This window comes from Dipteris shenzhenensis, chromosome 2, assembly GCF_047967505.1.
Source record: "Dipteris shenzhenensis isolate YYH24624 ecotype China chromosome 2, Dip_SZ_1.0, whole genome shotgun sequence".
Classification (NCBI taxonomy): Eukaryota; Viridiplantae; Streptophyta; class Polypodiopsida; order Gleicheniales; family Dipteridaceae; genus Dipteris; species Dipteris shenzhenensis.
This window is the reverse complement of record NC_141597.1, coordinates 16,729,106-16,748,838: the sequence shown is the minus strand read 5'-3', so window position 1 is coordinate 16,748,838 and position 19,733 is coordinate 16,729,106. Positions and strand designations below refer to the sequence as shown.

At 44.1% G+C, this 19,733-nt stretch overlaps 1 protein-coding gene across 3 annotated transcripts in view; it reads left to right on the top strand.

Annotated features, from left to right (window-relative positions):
- The window catches only part of LOC147904390 (Phosphoglycerate mutase family protein), a 76,591-nt gene extending 57,172 nt beyond the window's left edge, over positions 1-19,419 (top strand). For 2 of the 3 annotated variants that reach the window (XM_087394227.1, XM_087394221.1), the window contains 4 exons: positions 2,583-2,645; positions 10,660-10,784; positions 18,411-18,497; positions 18,949-19,419. In XM_087394227.1, the coding sequence (XP_087250353.1) occupies positions 2,583-2,645; positions 10,660-10,784; positions 18,411-18,497; positions 18,949-19,135 (462 nt within the window). In that variant the 3' untranslated portion in view covers positions 19,136-19,419. The remainder of the gene's footprint in view (positions 1-2,582; positions 2,646-10,659; positions 10,785-18,410; positions 18,498-18,948) is intronic. The other variant, XM_087394232.1, reaches the window with a different exon arrangement.
- Positions 19,420-19,733: the final 314 nt, after the last annotated feature.

Below are 19,733 nucleotides of genomic sequence, written 5' to 3'. Positions count from 1 at the left end.
ATGCTAGGCCCAAGGCAAGGAATGAAGGGGTGTAACTTTTTGACCCAAGGGAAGGCATAAGTGTGCCATTGGTGAGGGGGTTAGAGGCTTAATGAGCCACGTGGCAGTCCCTTGTGTGCATGTGATTGCAAGTGTTGACCTTCTCTCTCTATCTTGGATTTCTCTCTCTCTTCACCTTGAGCACCTTCACCCAATTCGAGGCTGTATGGAATTCCGTCATGCATTGATTGGCCGTATGGTTGTTTGGCATGCTCCCCGAGGTGAATTTGCTGATCGTGCAGACTATTTGCACGCTGCCCGAGGTGCATTTGTTGGCTGTATGGACTGCGGCAGAATCCCGAGGCAGTTTGGGCTGATTGTACGGACTGTTGGCTTGCATTTGAACGCTAATTGCAAGCCGTGTATGGCCCATCTTTGCTGCACATATTTCGAGGACTTTGGCAGGCTGTGTACGGCCCATGTTGGTTGCCCGTGATCTTCCTACGCAGCTGCACGTATATCGAGGCACTTCTTGCTGGCTGTACGGTCACACTCTCCTACCTGTGAGTCACAGACCCACGAGGTCTCCTGTGGACGTTAATATATCTTTCTTTCTTTCTCCTAGCTTCTCATTTCTCCTGCTAGCCCTTGCTTTGTGGATCTGCTGCCCTTTGGAGGTGTTCTAACCCAGAAGAGAGCACATGGGAGCTGGTTGGACGCATTCGGAGATGGTTCAAGCTCATCTGCTATTGTTTCTTCATTTGTTCGTGACTGAGGGTCAATTGTGCTTTGTTGGGGGCCTGGATAGAGGATAGGTGCTAGGGTAGAGCTCGCCCCTCTTCCATGGATAGCGGGTATGGTCGTTCTGACCTTCATTTGGATTTCATTTGTCATTTTTGAAGCTTGTTGTTGCTCTTTTATTGTTCGAAGTTCTCTCGCAGCCATTCAGGATGTGGATAGACACCTAGACACAAAGGGTGTGCCTTGATTGGTGCCAGAGGGATAGTGTTTCTTCCTACTTTGAGGTCACTTGTGCAATTTGTCGCCTTGAGAGGCTGGACGTTGAACTGTGGGACTGCCAAAACCTCTAAAGCAAGCTGGATGCCTTGTGGAATGCATTGTCAGCTTTCAGTTGGACACAGACAGTGGGAAATCCCTTAGCCTTGCCTTGGCAGTTGGGTGCTAGTGTGTGCTTGGGATTGGATGCCTTTTGAAGCCAAGAATTGGCTTGCACAGTGGATTTGCCAGTGAAGCAGAGTGCAAGGGGTGAGCCCTTGTTGTCAAAGCATATCCCATTGCCAGAAGAATGAAATAAATACCGAAAGGGGCGCTAAAGCATTTGGGGCTAATTTATGTCTCTTGTGTTTGGTTTTTGAGGAGGGGCACTCTAGCCTCCCTTTCAGTGTGTTTAAAGTTGATTTCTCAGTGATAATTAACTGATGGAAGTGGCTGGAAATGATGCATTGTGGCTGTGGTTGATGTGGATGACTAGTTAGTTATAGCTTACTGTCCTTTAGCTTTCTAGAGGCCGGTTTCAGTGGCTCCATTGCTGGGATCATCACCATCTTCTCACAGAGGTGAACCCTGGTAGTGTTTGGACAAGGAAGCCTTTGCTGCTTTTTATTACAATCACAAAGTTTAGCCACGATGGTGAACACGCCAAGTGATCGGGAGGAGGACTCATAGTCCTTTGATTCTGAATATAGGGCATTGCATGAAGAAGAAGAAGATGGGGTGCAGGATAATGAGGAACAACATGTTTCCTCAGAGCATGCCACTGAGGCTTCTCAGGATGAGGCTGAAGAATTGGATGCAAAAACTCTCTTTAAGGTACAGTTGGCAAGTGCAGTGGGCACCCTCACATAGGTTACACAAAACCTTGCTGAGATTTTGAATGCTCCTTCCAAAAGCGAAAAGGCAGCCCAAAAGAAGCAAAAGAAGAAGGGCATACACCTCGTCATACACTGTCTGATGGACAGCCACCTGTAATGCCTTCAGTTGGTCCTGGAGTGCAAAATCCCTAACAGTCTAACAATTTTCAGTCTGTTAACCAAGGACAGCAAAATTTTCTCCTCTCAGTGATGCATCCGGGGTATTTTGGAGGAGGCTTTGCCTTCCAGGCAATGGTTGGCCATTTTTGTCAATTCTTGACATATCAACCATATCAGATCATGGTGACAAGGTTTAGCAGTCGTGACAAGGTTTGGCAGTCGCTTTATTTGCTTAATGCTTGTGACCATCCTGGTGTATGAAAGTGAATGTCTTCAATGTTATCCATTGTAAATTTGTAGCCCTAATTTTACGTAAATGATGTTGTGTCCTATTAAAAATGCCATGTTTGTCCCACTTAAAATTTCTTGGCTAAGCACAACGCTGCAATTAGTGCTAACAAATATACGGACAAAGATTAAGCACAAGCTACGCTTAGTTTCTTGGCATTTTAGGCTACTCGAAGCTTCAGTGAGTCTCCATGCAACCTTGAACTAAAATTTCAAGCATAAACTAACCCTTTTATCTATCAAAATGCTTTGCTATTCTTTTTATTTTCTGTGTCATCTTGATAGCAATTTAATGGTTTATTTTGTGTGGTTGACGTTTTGAAGATAATAGAGGAGTTGAGAGAAAGGTATTTTGGATCTGCATTGGAGCTCCAGTCTCATGATCATGTGAGTCTTCTATTCATGTTTATAAACAAAAAGCATAGGAGTGATGCTGGTCTCATCTTTTTATTGTGCTTTGTCTCTATTGCTTGTAGTAGTGGAAAGCTTCAGAAAGACCAAAAGTTTGAGAAAATACAAGGTTTTGACAACATCTTTGGATTAATTAAGAAAACAGTTGAAACAGTATCTGACGTTGGCCATAAAACTTATTTTCAAGAGAAATTTGAAAACAAACAAATAATGGAATAGATAAGATCTTTGAACTTGGTGATAAAAGAGCCAATAGCTTGGGCATGCTGGGAGATTCTGATGCTCGGAAGCTGTTCTGATAACAGTGCATATGTTTGTGAGGGAAGGAAAAACCATTGCTTCATGTGAACAATGAATTTTAGTAACATTAATGTGCAGTCTTGGAGAATTTTAAACTTTGTTTCTAGGTGAAAGGCATGAATGTGGTCCTTTTGTGAACCTATGCAACTCCATCCGGCACTAAGCTTTTGACAAGCAAAAATTTTCAATTTGTAAAGATTTGCAAGGTCTACGACATCTAAGGTTATGCTTCTAAGACAGGTGAGGGATGTCACATCCTTCTTGTTAAAGTTTGTACAATGATCTGGAAGGCTGTAGGCCGGATGAGTAGCCTCCTCTCGTTTCTAGGAAGATTTGATGAAAAGGAGCAGATGGAGCTACCTTGTGTACCATCGGGTGATGGTCTAGGCAAGCACTCAAGCTTGTTTTGAGCTCGAGGGGGGAAGCATTTTGATGCTCTCTTATTCCTTCTCCCAAGATATCTAATAATCCTACATTATTCCATGGATATTCATTTCTGTTTTTCTCTCATCAATTTATCATAACTATGTGTACATGCTTACTGATTATATGTGTTAGTTCTTTATATACATCTTCACATACCAACCAGTTATTATCTTCAACAAATTCATTGCAATGGTCAATTATTCAATGATACCTCTTGCCATGTCTTCTGTCATGTTACACCATCTTTGCTATCTTGCTGGCACCTTTCATAAGGGTAGCAACATCTAACATTTTGTATTGTGTGATGGGATGATTGGAATCTTTTACATGTGGGTGGAATCCACTCATTGGAATTATTATACTTTCTAGTCTACTTTTGGATCACCCTCCATTGGTCAATATGGATTGCAAGACTAAGATGCTTCACACATCTAAAGGGTTCCATACTTGCCAATTTAGTGTTGGAGTAGAAGAGCAAATAGCACTGAATTGTAGTAAGCCAAAGACGGCTAGAGTACAAAGACAAATGGATCGACTCTCTTTGACTGGATACGTACCTAGCTCTAGAAGTGTGATGTAGCACCCAAACCCTACAATGAAATAATAAGCCAAACTGAAGCCATGAATAAATTTAGTCTACGCTGTACATTTCCATTGTAAATATCCTCCAATGCCCCCTCAATCGAAATGATTGAAGTACTTATGGAATCTGGATTGACCTTTGAGTACCTAGACACTTAAAGTGCCATGGCTGCACATGTTCATTTTGACAAGGATATAGCGACCCGCAGGAGAAGTACATTTTTATTGATACATGATGCTAAAATGCCTGCGTGAGTGAAATAATCAATGAGGTCACAAACCATAAGTCTGGCATGATTAGGATGGATGAAGACTATTTAGGATGGAGCAAGTATCAACCTAATTTGCTCAATCAAAGCATCCCCTTTTTGCATTTTCAACTTTGTGAAACTGATTGCCATGAGCGAGCACTGTTGCCTCATTTTTCACCTAGTATCAAAGTATCCCAAGCCTCTTTGGTTGTCTTGCTGCTCCTAATACTGTTCAACAATTGCCTTTTCACTGAAAGGGAAATCAAGGACAAAGCTAGTGCATTCCTCTTGTCATACCTCTTTTGGGCTTCGTGGGAGCGGTTCCAGTGGTGGAATCGGAGTTACACTTCCCTTAGACAGTGTGGGTATCACTACTTGTTTTGGGCCTCGTCTTCTCACGCTTGAAAATCTCCCCATAAATCCTTGGTTATCAGAATATTTTTCATAATGAAAGGCTGCAAACCCTAGGCAAATCATCCAACATGTTTTAATGAAATACTATTGTATTCAAATCATATATCATTGGGATTAAAGAAATAGACTAGTGTTTACAATATAGTAGGGTATAGTCCTTGTTTGCAACCGTGCAATCCAGTGGTTTGAGATGGAACCTGGATGTATGATGGTTGGACGGCTTCAGATAGAGTTGGCACACTGCCAACTAGGCTACATGCAAGTGCGGGAAGGCATCCCATGGCTGACCGCACTGAGGGTAGACGGAGCATTTCTCGGGGCAGCCTACTCTCGGGTTGCGGGGCCCGTTTGGAGCCCTAGATGACCATAGGTTAGTTGCTCTATTCTGTGCCACGGTTCTATCGTGTGGTCAGTGGCCTATTTCGGGACCGACCTCCAGTCGGCCATTTTGGGCCAACTGGGTCAGTCACCCAATTTGGTCTAATCGACTACGACTGGTGGCTATATAAGAGCAAGCCCGTGAAGCCCATTATCATCACTGGCTACAGCAACCCTGATTCCTTAGTATCTAGCCTCCGTCCTCTACTGTTTCCAGCACGCCATCGAAGCTTCTCACACAGGAACGCACGGCTGGGAGGCAACGCCATCTATTGTATCAGTTTTACAGTAATCAAAATTTTGATTCTCCATACTATCTGCTTTTCTCTCTTGCATACGAGATCTTGTTATCTGTTGAGCACAGACGTTGTATTGTTTTCTTACATGTAGGTCACGTGGTTCAATCCATCCCAAAATATGTGCTTCACAATTTCACGGCCAGCTAGCAAGATAAGCAATTCAGGACGTGCCTTGCCAATTTTCCCTGTGACACTATTATATCTGTCATAGATTTTGCAGAGAATTATTCTTTTTAAGAATAAGATGAGATACAAAGTGCTCACTGGTACAACAAGCAGATAACAATTCTTGTGCATATCACGTACAATCATTTGCTTGATTCTTTCATGCCTAATGCCAATCTGCTTGTTGACTCACAGGAGTCCAGGTCAGTGCAACGCACTTACCATTTCTATATTTTAGATGATAGGGAACATGACACCCTATTTATGCAGCATGCTTTTCTATTGCATTGGGAATGGCTAAAGGCCGGGTGTGGTCAAATGGTGTTGCCTCTCAATTTAAATCATCATGTGGATTCTACTTCATCTCAAGGTTCAAATCCCTGACCGGGTCTAGACATGATGTGGAATTTCTTTGGGTCTAGCCATGGCAAGGGTGAACATGATGGATGTGGTGCTGTTATTAAGCAAGCTCTGTTAAAACACCAATTAGAATGCCCTCAATAAAAACTCAATGATGCCCATGATGCTGTAACATGGCTTATAGCCAACCTCTCCATACGCGTGCATTCAACATACAATAAACAAAGCCTTTTCTTTTTAGTATGTGGCCGCCTGTCTCCATCCCCATGTGGCTTGCATAGTAGGCTATCCTTATGGACGCCATGAGGTAGCCTGACACTACGATGCTGCGAGGAAGGTATCCTGGATGGGCATCTATCCAATGGCCTTGCAAGCCACCTTTTCCTTTGATAATTTGTGCATTACAAGCTCTTTGATGGCAATATCCTTGGCTAGAAGATTTAATGCTTCTATTTTCCAACAATTCATCACTTTTGTTGTATACCAATATGTCTGTTGTTGCCTCCATTGCTTTGCAGGGAGTTTATTGATGTCTATCTTTCGAAAATTGTATCAAGTTAACGAATGTGCTTGCATAGAGCTTCCCCCTCGAAGGTAGCATGCTTGTCATTGCTAGTTGATGGATGAATTTGAGTCCCGAGTTCTTCTATTGTGAATCTCGTGGTGCACCCTTTCCGCTCTCTTCCAATATATCTTGGTGAGTCTTGGGGCCCAAGCCTTGCATCCCTTCTGTAGTTTTGTGGGCAGACAACTATAGAAGGGATGTGTAGAGATTTTTTGACTATGGTTTGCTTGCATTGAGTGCCAATGATCATGGTTTTTGTCTTGGTAGTGTTCACTTGCATGCTCAAAACCCTGCTTGAGGAATCCGAGTGTCTCTGCAGGCCACTTACCTCTCTTGCAAATGGAATCACATAATCGCATATAGTAGCGAAGGGATGGTGTATTTTGCAATTTGAATCCCTGTCCCAATATGTGTACTCAGCCACTCATTTGGCTCATCAACAAACAAGCCAAATACATGCAGCAAGAGAGGGCATCCTTGCTTGACTCTGATATCAGTGGGCATAGTGGCCTTTTCGTTTGAGATTGATTCTTCCAGAAGTAGTGCTTTGGCTAGTTCAGTGATTACGCTTTCGTACGACCTAAGTGTAGCTTCCCTTAGGTTTTGAGGGATTCCTAGCCTTGTTATTGTCTACAACTTCCCCCTTGGTACCTTAGCACGTGATTTCTTGAAGTCTACCTGACAACAGTAAATGCATTGTTTTTACCTTCTCCCCCTCTGCTACTTCTCCTATTGTGATGGAGGGGTCAATAGAAGAATGCTTTGGTTTGACACCTGTACGTGATGCTGACCTGGCACCACAACTTTCTACCATGTGCTGAGTTTCTGCTCTAGGATTGTTGTGCCATATAGCTTGGCCATCAAGCTACTCACAATGATTCTTTTGTAATTTTTTGCATTTGTCAAATTCCAACTCTTTGCGACCAATTTTGAATTCTTTCACCTCATGGGCTGCATGTGAGCTGGTTAGGAGGTAGTCTACTACACTAGACTTATTGGAGTTACGCATGTGTGAACGCCTATGTTCTTGAAGAGATTGGCACCATTGCATATTTGTAGGCACAAACCTCTGCAGAGAGGGTAAGCATGTTTGCTCAAGTGGTGATGTCTCCCCTATACTTTGGGATTTTGTACCATATTTTGGCATCCTCATTGTGGGTGTCCATCTCTGCCATTCATAGTGGAATCTTGCCTTCCACTGACATGGGAGATTGTTTGGAACGTACCCTAACATTGAGTCTCCTACAGCAAGCAATAATTGCTCCTTGTTTGGAGTGCTCTTGAATACCCTTTTTCCAAATGTAGAAAAGGGTATATTGAATTTAAAAAAAAATTTTCAACAAAAAATATTGGCTGTCTGGATCCTCTTTTACTGCCTTTTTCGCCCTCTTTGATGGAGCATGTAACATGAGTTAGGGTGCTGTCCCATGCAGATTGGCTAAGTCATGTTTTGAATTAAATGCTGGCTCTAGTCGCTGCAAGACTAGGCAACTATAGATGGAAATAGGCAATTTCTGCAAGTCACAAAAGAACTAACGAATAAGGTGATAGCATTTATGGACTCTATCAACCTACCGAGTCTGTGCGGGAATCTAGCCTTAAGAAATATTTTTGATACTGGATATCCTTGTGAAATCCATTTAGTAGGGGAAAGCATGTGATTAAGCCACATAACTAAGGGGTTTCCCAAATAGATATCATCTTCACAATTACCTGACAAACTCTTTTGTATGAAAGAATCTTTGTAATTTATCTATGGAACAACATGTCAAAACGATTTGACATGATTCTATTCTTCATCGACCTTCACCTGGAAATTTCCTTTATGCTTTGACAATTGTTACACCTTTCAAATTGTCAACATGCAATCTTGAATCTCACTACTTTAGCTGAACATAGACAATTAGAAGGCGACTTGAGTATTTGGTGCCCTTGTGACTACTATTTTTGGACCTTCAATGCCACCTTTCAATACCAAATTTTACATGGTGCCAAATAGAATGATGCTTCAATGGTATTAATGGCTCCAAGTCACCTTTTTGCGTTCGATGTTAGAACTTTTTGCTTTGTCTCTTCATGGATTTCTTATGCCCTATAATCTTGTTAGTAGCTAGTGTGCCAGTTAATATTTACATGGGTTCCATAGTTGTCCATTTTGGAAATAATATATTATTAAGGTAGTGGCCAATGTGTCTATTAGTTAGAAGGGTTAGGGGCACTTTTTATATATAAGGTTTCCCCCCCTCCAACTGTAGCTAGAGGTTGACTTAGTGTTAGCACGGGTGGTTTAACTCTAGTTGGTTGCCACCCTAGGTTTGTCATGTTGGGCAGCCTTTGTACTCTCATTCTTCATTTTGCAATCTTGAGTTCAGCTTGCTCCCTCCATCTCCACTGCTTCCAAACTCCCATTTTGTTCACATTGGTATCAGAGCAGGCTGCTTACACCTCCCAACACGTCCCTATGCTTGCCCAAGCCTCATGGACCGGTTTCATTCTGGTGCTGAAATTCAGGTCCTTTTCTTGCTGCTCGGCTAACACACAGGCTGGACGAACCTGTTCTGTGCTGCTTGGGAGATTTGGAGCCATTGATTCAGGTAGGGCGACAGCCTGTTCTAGATGTGCTGGAACCTGTTTTCCACAAACTTGACTGCTTTCTGCCTGATTTTGGAGCTGTTGTACGTGTTCTTCAACAGTCGACTGCCAACCTCGTTTAGGGCCAGTTTATCAGCAGTTTTAAGCTGTTGGAACAGCATTTAGCTGTTTTGGTACTGTACAGCAGACTTGTTTGGAAGCTTTTGGAGCACCTACTACTGGTTTTTTGGTTGTTCAATGCTTCCTGACGTGCTACAGCAGAAATCGTCAGATTTGGAGGAGTTTAGATACCATCCAGCCCCTAGTGAGGTTTGGAGAAACTCTATTTTTTCTCAGGCTGTGAAGACCATCGTCTGGAGCACATTTGGTGCTGTCGTTCGGTCACATTTGTGGAAAGTTTTCTGTTTACATTGGAGAAATTTGGGACTGTTCAAAGAGTCAAATTTTGTTGTCCAAATCAGGAAGCATTTTGTTTACCTTGTACTCATCTGTTCGCAATGACAATGCATTGGTTTTCGGAGCTTTTGGAGCAAGACTCCGTTTGGTATTTTGGCCATTTGTGCCAAGGCTTTTCATTGCAGCTCTTAACAGTTTGGGACAGATTTTTTTGAGGTGCATCCTCAAGCAAGCACTGGCTTTTGTAGGGCATATTTGATTCTTTCTGAAACTGTTCAAAACCAGCATGTCCTCAACATCTATGCAGCAACTTGCAACACCTCCCAAATAGCTGTGATTGCAAGAAGAAAACAACATTATCGCAAGTATCTTTCTCTCCAACTGTTCTAATCACTGTCATTTCTCCATTCCTGGAGAGTGGCTCGCAAAGGATCTGAGGATGTAGCGCAAGAGCAGAATTGTGCGCGGGGGGGGGGGGGGTCAATCGGAGAGGGAAACAGAGGGGAATTGTGCGCTGGGGGAGGATGAAACAGAGGGGAGTCATGACGAAGAAGAGAGAAGGCAAAGCTCAGAGGTCACGACAGAGAAGATTTAATAGACACCATTTTCTGCAGCAGGTTGGCCTGTTTGGCAGCAAAATTTGGCTTCAAATTTGGCGTAGAACAGTAGCTGAAGTCCTCGAGAACAGAAGTCAGCCTCAGCATGGTGGATGGATCTCGAACTGATAGCTCTGCTACCATATTGGAAGTCAGAGAGAGATCTACATGATTGGCACAAAAATTGAGGCAAAGAACTTGATTTTGATTGATTCTATAGCACAACTACAGTGCCTCCTTTATAGGCTGGGTAAGCGTTATCTTCCGCACACAGATGCATCATTGATAGTGTCACTCATCTCACCTACCTTGACCTTTGTACTCACCAAAGGGCAACAACATAAGATCACTCTCACACATACACCACGAAGATGGTCAAACTAATACGAGTACAAAACGGGGACATGCACGACTTTGAATCCTAATTCCTACTTGTCTCTATTCTGGTAGCAGTTGTTAACTTTACCTGAACACTAGTATTCTTTGACACTAGACAAGGTTTTTATGTGTACATTTTGAGTCAAGGATAGGTCCTACGTAATGTTGGCAATTGACATTATTTCCTTTGTTAAGCATAGAATCAACCACCTAGGCTGCTTGTTTCCATCCTTTACCACTCAAATATTTAGACTCCTGAGTTTTTTTTTTGCATGTGTAATATGCCAGTATCCAGAAATATGGGCACTTGATGAGCGTGATCCTCTTACTGGACCTGTTGGAGGGGAGAGTGTGGCAGACGTTGCTACTCGTGTGGCAAACGTCCTATCAATGGTCGATTCTGAATGCGAAGGGTAAGTTCCCTTATACATTTTAAGGTAATTATTGACCTTGTAGTTGCTGGAATTGTGCTGATTTCTTTATTGATAATATTACTGGAAAAGCCTCGTGCAGTGATGTCTTCTATGGATCATAAACAATGGTCAAGGTATCAAGCAATAGTTTTGGAATAAGCATATGCTAAAGAATGTTCAACTCACTCTAGAATCATCCAGAGTCCTGGAATACTTTGAAATTTTCAAGAGGGAAACTCATAAATGGCGAAGACATATTGATACAAGGATTTGGACTTTGCAACTGGTGTTTAAAAGAAGAATAATGTGCAATCCAAATGGGCAATGTCCTGGTGCATAGGCTTGCGAGATTTCAAGCTGAAATGACATCATGCTGATACGTGCAAAGATTAGCAAGCCTATCATTATTGGCTTTTATTTAGGTAGTTATTTTTGGAGAGATCTGCAGGGTATCGTAATGTGCATGCAAACTGGAACAGCAGAATACCATATGTCCAACGTCTCTTGTCATCAAATGAGTTTGAGTATGCACCAAATTATAACTTCGGGTGGAGCTTTCCCATTTTGATTACGTAATATATAGCTTTCCCATTTTGATTACGCAATATATATTTTTTGTAGTACACAGAATCAGCTAGAAAAAAGAGATAGGAGGCCAGAACATGCTTGGGCGACAGTGAGGGGATGCTTATTTTTCTATGAGCAAATATTGCCTACAGGCCTCTAACAAAGCACTTATCATGATACTGCAAGGTAGTTAAACTGCTCCCATTACCAAGGTACCTACTTCTAATTCATGTGAGAGTTGATTGAGATCCAGGTGCACTTTTTATTACTTCTAGGTGGTCAAAGAACGGGGGAGAGCCTTACAACGGGATCTAGCTTGCATAGAGAGACTTAGAGAACATCATCCAGGCTCCCAGTGGCTCAGCGACTAATACGAGAGCGCAAGGTTCAACCTCCAAGCCTCGAAGGTCCGACGAGCTAAGTTCTCGTACCATTCTTCCCGCGCCATATGGGTGCAGTAAGGAGACAGGATGACCAAGCAGCAGTTCTTTCAAACCACAAGGCCCAGATTAGCAGGGACTCAGTTTCAGCATCTGCGGGACGAGGAAGGGAAAAATGCGCACAGACCCCCAGGAGATCCTTGAGATGACCACATATTTCTACCGGCAGCTATTCCAGTTTGAGGAGGAGATGCCCACGGTCCTCTTGCTAAGAGGCAGTGGTCCCAAGAGGCAAGTTGGGATCAGGTTCTGGCAGTGGTCCCGCCGAGTCTGAGCAGGCAATTAGAGGCACCATTCACAGATGAGGAGCTGTGGGAGGCCATCAAGGCCCTCCCTCCCTAGAAGTGCCCTGGGTAGGATTTGCCTCACTCCATTCTTCTTTCGGAGTTTTTGGGAGCTTATAGTCACAGCGTTGAGGCAAGCTTGCCAAAAGATCTTCGGCTCTGGTTCACTCCATCACTCACTCAGGGCTAGATTTTCCTGATCCCAAAGGGTGGAGATAGGTCAAACATTCGCTTTTGGTTGGAGACCGATCACTCTTTTGGACACCGCATACAATATCTTAGCCAAATTCTTGAGCTTGCGGTTACACCCCCACCTCTCCGACATTCATGACACGTCACATGCAGACCAGCTTTGTTCAAGAATGCAGCATCCTGGACAATATCTTCACTCTTTGGGAAGCCATAGACTGGGCCAAGGAGTCGTCATAGTCCCTAGCTATCCTTCTCTTGGATTTGAGAAGGCATATGATAGGGTGGAGTGGTCCTTCTTGGAAGACACTCTGTGCAAGATGGACTTCTCAGACTGTTGGATCCGGGGGTCTCAACGCTTTATGCAGGGAACTCTAGCCAGGTGCTCAATGGTGGTCACACGGGGGAGGCCTTCTCTCTCTCCGTTCGGTACAAGGTTGCCCCTCTTCCCTTTCCTCTTCCTCTTCGTAGCAGAGACTTTAGGCTACTTCTTGCGCTCCCAGGCTATAGCATTGATTGAGATGAAACTTTTGATTTGACAGCAGGAGCTTTTGGATTCAAAGTTTGCAGACAACTCGGCTCTGTATGCGGAGGCATAAGCAATGAGGCTGGGGGCAGTTAGAGGAGCCTTAGCCATCTATTGCGAGGCTTCTAGGGCTTGGATCAACTAGACCAAATTGACCAGCTTCTTCATAGGGATGGAGGTCGAGGAGGTCCGAGACTGGGGTGCCACCTTTGGTTTTCAGTGGATTCCGCAGGGTCGGACAGCGAGACACCTGGGTTGTCAAGTAGGGATCGACATTTCAGCAAACTAGCAAATCGCCCCGGTTTTAGAGAGTGTCCGGGGAAAGCTCTGATACCGGAGCTTTGGTAGCCAACCAGGTTCTCCTAGTGATGGCTTGGTATATTGCTTCTTGTTGGTGTTTCCATAGGGGATGCATGGGTCAGCTTAGGCGCTTGTTGCGCAATTCCGTTGGGTTGGTTCGGATGGCACGAGGAACACTAGGGCCTCGGGTTGCTTGGCAGACTGTGATCATGCTACTGTGATCATGCTGCAAGCTCGAAGAGGCCAAGACATCATCGACATGAATGCAGAACACAACTCTTTTGAGCGAGCTAGAGGTTCGTGGCCTTATCCCAAGTGCAGAGCCCTAGAAGCTCCTCCTTCAAAGGGGGCTACTCAAGAACACCCGACGCACAGGCGATCAGTGGCAGTAGTCTTACAGATATGGCTCTTTTTGGAGGACCCCCTCACGGGGAAGGGACTCATGAAGAGTCCTTTCAAGGTATGGTGGAGGTTGGCAAGAGGATTCATATGGGCCCCACCTTGTTGTAGAGAGGAGTTTGAGCGCAAGCCACTTATTTGGCACCTAGACTTTGAGATCAGGATGGATGTGTGCTCGGGAAGTGGACACATATAGGTTAAGCTTAGTGGGATAGTGGGCCAGCCAGAGCAGACTCCCACTAGACCCAAAGGCATGGCACAAGGCTCTCTCCCACATCCAAGGAGTTGGACTTCATATGAGAGATAGATGCAGCCATACCAGAGAGATGGAGGGCATCCTTGCAGACATGGGAAAATGGCAAATGGTTGGGTCAGTTCTCCACGACAGGGGTCCCCTTCAGGTTATGATGAGGCAGCAAGGCAGCGGTTGGACCAGCTTCTTCAAGATAGGGACCGGGGAACTCCTCCAGCCCGTGACAGAGGGGGACCCAAAGAACCGGAGCCTAGACTCACTCCACTGGCAGTTAATAAGGGTGGTGTCTCCAGGCTGTAAATATTCCAAAGTCAAAGCATAAGTTGACCATTTATCGATCATAATTAATGAGTTCTTTATTAATTTAATTATGTTCAAAGAGTTACTTGGATTTGGTCTTGACTCTGGTCAAAGATACTTTGCCTCAGTTAAGTAAGACTAACCTCTATTAGGAAGATCTGGCTTCGACCAAGGTGGTTAACCACGGTTAACCAAGCAACTAAAGTGCTGACTTCGGTCAGAGAGTGTTGACTTTGGTCAATGAGACTTGGGGATTTTCGTAACAGCTCTACGATGAACTTTGTCTTTAGAATATCTATCATGAATAAAAACCTTCGGGGGGCTCCAGCTCGACAAGATTGTCCTGGGCCCTAGTGTGGTGTGAGAGAGGGAGAAAGAAAGAAAGAAATTCTATTAACGTCCACTGGAGACCAAAAGGTCTATGGGACAGCAAGAAACCCTCTAGTACATCTGCTTTAGGGAGGGCACATGGCAGCTTCCAAGGAGTGCAAAAAGCAACCCCAATTATTTAGAGTACCTACATGATATTTTGGAGAGTAAACAGCCATACATCAGTTTAAGACTGAGAGTCTTTTGGTTTTGATTTAAAATCTCTGATTAGTGCTACCCCTTCGCGGTAAACTGCCCATTTTCAATCCTTTCTGGCAGCCTTGACTTTAGCTAATTCAGTTGCCTTAATCTTGAGTTGATTTTGTGTAAGCTCCTCTGCTATCCATACTTTGATGCCCTTCAGCTTGTAAGATTGTCGAAGAAGCTTGATCCGCATATCTTTTGACTTCAGTGTAAGGATTGCATGACCTCTATAGTGCAAAATAGAAGCTGGCCTAGAGTCGTCATCATCCTGCTCATCATCATTCACCCATTCGATGTTGGGCAAACTTGATTTGATCTTTGTCAATATTTCACTATATGTATCCTCCTCTCTGTACCAATCTTTTGGGAGCCCCCCTATTCTAATCTTCAGCGCATTATCACATCTAGCTTCATGTTCTTTAATCTCTACTTGGATATTAGACTTACTTGCTTTGTTGTCAACTTCCACAAACACTTCCTTCCTAGCAGTTTGTACTTCCGTGTGAACAAGATCTTTGACTGTAGAGACTAGCTGCGGGGTAGGGGGGGAATCCTTACAAGATTTTACAGCCTCATCAAGTACTGCTTGCTTACCAGGCCCTTCCAAGATGTGAAGTCGGGCCTTTACTTCTACCAGCTCCAATCGTAGCTCTCTCACTGCCTGTTGTAGATAAAAAATCTGATCCTGTTGCTCGAGGATGGGCTGTTTTGAGCCTTCTTGTTGGTAATTCCGTGCGTATGGAGAGGGTGTCATGGCTGCAACTGTAGAGTACCGAGTCCTAATGGATGTTGAAGGAGTTGAGGGGGACTTGGAGGAGAGGGTAGGCCAATCCATAGTTGGGTTGGGGGTTTAGCTCAACTCGGGGTTAGAGAGATGTGAAGAGGAGGAAGGTAGGCTGGGCCATGCTTTGCTGGCCATATCTCCTGTTACCCCCTGGCTGAGCTAACCCCCTAGTTGGGCCCCCTAGTTGGGCTGGGGGTTCAGCCCAGCTAGGAGAGGCTACGGGAGAAGGGGCGGAGAGACTACTGGAGGGGGGGGGGGCAGAGAGGCTACGGGAGTGGGAGCGGAGAGAGAGAGGCTACGAAGGAGGGAGCGGAGAGGCTACCGGAGAGGCCACGGGAGGGGGGGCGGAGAGGCTACGAGAGGGGGAGCGGAGAAAGAGGGGCTACGGGAGAAGGGGCGGAGAGGCTATAGGAGGGGGCGGAGAGAAATAGAGAGAGAGAGAGAATTGTTTGTCATGTTTATAGTTTTGGAGAGAGATGTTAATTGACGTTTTCAGAAGTAAAGAATTTCATTGGTATCAAAGCTTTGGAATCACTGCCTTCCAAGAGCAATGACGATCCAAGCATAGTTGTAAGCAGTGGAAGACTTTCATTCAACGCAGAGGTTGGCGTAGGGAATGAAGTAGACTAGCATGTCACTAGAGAACGATGCGAGAGTTATGTGATTAGTTACTTGAACTAATCACTTGCAATTATTCCATCATAGATCAACCAAATAAGAAGGATTGATGGAGAGCTTTGACGGAACGGCAAATCGCTCACAGACGTCTGGACAGATAGGATTCCACAATGAGGCAACGTTTTGGGATTTCCTCCCCTTGTCGAACGACTAAGAGCAGCTGTTCATTGACGTTTTCAGAAGTAAAGAATTTCAGGTGGTGCACCGATTGGGCAAGGCATGGTTTATAGATCCTCCTAGCATCCTAGATCAGCATGCCTCCCACTTGCGACTCTGGCTTTGGGAGGGCCGGCCTCTTTGGAGATTCAGTGGGATCCAAGAGAAAGAAAGAAAGAAAGAAATTTTATTAGTCTTCGGAAGACTGATGGGTCTATGAGACTAAAAGAAAACTTGATACAAATCACATTAAGAGTGGAGCTACTAAAAACGAGCATCATCACTTGTGCTGAATCCTAAGTCTGATCATATATAATCAAATACATCTGGGTATGACAATGAAAAGAAAAAAGACTAGAGCGGAGCGGAATCCTCCGTATGTCATGTCGCCCTAGCTGGTGCATAGCTGGTGATAGGACGCTGGCATCTGTCAAGGAGTCCCGTGCGTCCCTGCAGGTAGGCCACATAGAGAAAGTGGAGGAGGTACCCTACACGACCTGGATAGGACAACGACTACAGATGGAGGCATCATCTTGGACCCCTTCAAAAGAGAGACACTAGGCAGTGCAGCAGGAGGTTGCTCTCGTTTGTGGACGTGGCCTTAGTCCAACCTTCGACCACAAAAGATCTTGTACTTCTTCTAGTTGATAGTTCATATGGGTTTACCCATAGGCCCTTGGCTGGAGCAGATGCGGGTGGATGGGCGCTGTCATTGCTGCGTGGACGGTGTCTTGGAGATGATCCCACATTGCCTTTGGAGCTGCCCAAGCTCCTGGAGGATCTGGCTAGGATCCCTTCGGATTGTGGCCCGGATGCAGGATATCCACCAGTTTTCACCTGGGGCATGGCGGCTTGGTTGACAGAGGGGTCATGCCTTCCGCATTAATAAGGTCTCTCCAGCTTACAGGATACATTGACAAAGCATACATCAAATCGAGCTGAATGAAGTGACCCCTCCAACCCGACACCGTCCTCGCTTCGGAGGACGATGTGTGGGAGACAGTGGCATGCATCGCAGAATTGAACATCTAGGTTGTGTGCTACAACCTAGTGATGGGAGGACGTTGTGTTCCACTGGCAGCCACTCTGGTTGCTATTTTGTAGGATATCATCTATACTCTGCGCAACACTTGGGAGCGTGGGGCATCGGACTCGTCACTCTAGAGTGACGGCGGTCGAAAAGCGGGTTAGCGTTTCTACAAGGCATGGCCTGCAAGAGTTTTTTACACTTTCACACCGCGAGGGATTCATTGGTTGTATAGTGCCCCCCCTTTCCCCTGGTTGTTAGCCCCTATCCCTGAGATACCCTAGGCAGGGTGATTACTTCCAATTCTATAAGTTTCCATCTTTGCACAAGCGAGCCTTTTTTATCTCTCCATTTATTGATTTAATCATATTACTTCTTTCGAAAGTGGTATAACTAAGGAAAGTAATGAAGAAACTCTTATGTGTTCTACATTTGGAATTGTCTGTGTGTATATTTAGGATCCTTGAACCAAAAAGTAGAATCCAAAGTGGGGAGCTTCAAAGCCTATTTTGTTTCTTAGTTTGTAGGTTTGTGCTTTTTTTGGAGGTAATCTTTTCATAGTCCTATACAATAGAATTCGTATACCAATATGTGAAAAGATTGCCTTGCATCTTACATTGTAAATTATAACCACCCAAGTAGATTACAGGATTTCTACCTCAAGTTGAAACGAACTTCCTACTTACTACAGCAGATCACGGGAGTAGCACCACAGAATATCCTCCCAGCCAAATCCTTGCTAGAGCGTGAGAGCTCACAGAGAAATCGAAAATCCAAAATCACATGAAGGTCGGTTCTCTTTCTCTCACTAACTCCAACAAGCCCCATCTCCCTAGATGGATCTAGATGCCACATGTCATCATCATAGGGCCTTTTCTAATGCATCTTTTCACCCCTCTCTTGGGATACTTTAATTTCCTTTGCCCCTAGGCACATTGCTTGCATTAGGCCCTTAGCCTTAGATCCACCTAGTCTGGTGCTATCAGCCCTCACCTAGGACCTTGACATTAATTCCCTCCCGATCATTTACATGAAGCGCAAACAAATATATTACAAACATAGATCCTTAAGGGAAATGTCGACTGATTCTTCCGAGGTCATGCCACCTCAGCTAGAGCGTAACACAAGGTACCAAACCTTTACTTTGCAGAACGAATGATGGGTTATTGCAAATCGTATGGGACTACCTCTGGACAAAGATGAGGCATTCAGATGATTTCTTTCTTTTAAAACAATGGTACAGTTTGTTTAAGTTTTCTCATACAGTGATTGTTAGTATTCCCCTTGGTTTTCAAAGGGTCTATGATATCCATCTTTGGGCGCACAACTTTTCTGAAATACATCAGAATTCTCTCACTCTCTTCAACAATCATGCATGGCATGACTTCTGTAGGCAGAACTCAGCATTTATGTCCCGGCTACCCTCGCTTTTAAAATTAATCCTGCCACAGTATTTTAGTATCTTCTTTTGAGTTAATTCAATAGGTAGCTGGATCTGTGTGTACAGATCCATGCGTAGCGTGTTTGCTTTTTCTGAGTCCATCCATTCGGCCCTTCTAGAGAAAATGTAGGTTTAGTCTAATTGAACTTCTGATACTGTAGGGCTTTGTGCAAGATTTTTTTGGATTTGCACTGAAACGCAAGCATGATGGTCTAGCAGATTGAACTTTATTTTTGGTCTTTGGTAGGTGTACAGTGTTACTAGTGAGCCATGGTGACACACTGCAAATATTGCAGACCATATTTCATGCAGCACCCCTTAAGGATGTTAGTGGGAAATATAACTTTCAAGCGGCAGGCAAAATTGATATCACCATTTTATCACAGCATCGGAAGTATGCATTGCTCACAGGAGAGCTTCGACGGCTGGTTTGAGAGCTTAATTTTCTGTTCAGAGGCCCTCATATGAAGTATACGGCCAAGGGGACGTCTGCACGTTTAATTTCAAATTATTCTTGTGGTTATTTAATCAATTTTTTGGTTGATTGATTGCTTGGTCATGGCTTGTCAGAGGGTTAATCCTGCCATGGCTTGCTGTTGGTCCAAAGCATTCTGTTAATTGTCACATAGGTCACTGGAAACATTCAATCTGAACTATTGTTCAATGATAACATACATGCAAGGAACACACACGCACGCAAGCTCTCTCTCTAAATATATTACATCTGTTTATCAGATAGATTACACTGTTTACTTGTCTTACAATGAAACTTTCTGATCTTGTATTTTGCTGCTCTTCACTTTAGGGACATCAGCTTGTAATGTTAAAATACGTGGATTTCACTAAAAAAAGTGTACACACACACTTTTTTTTTTTTGTGAGAAGAAATATTTTATTGCTGTGAAATAATTACATTCATGGTTACTTCCAAAGCACTACTCAACTGAAAATCTCAGTATAATCTAGATATACATCATGATCAATCAAACGAGTCTGAAAGCAATCATAGAATGATTGCCGGAGAGATTGTTT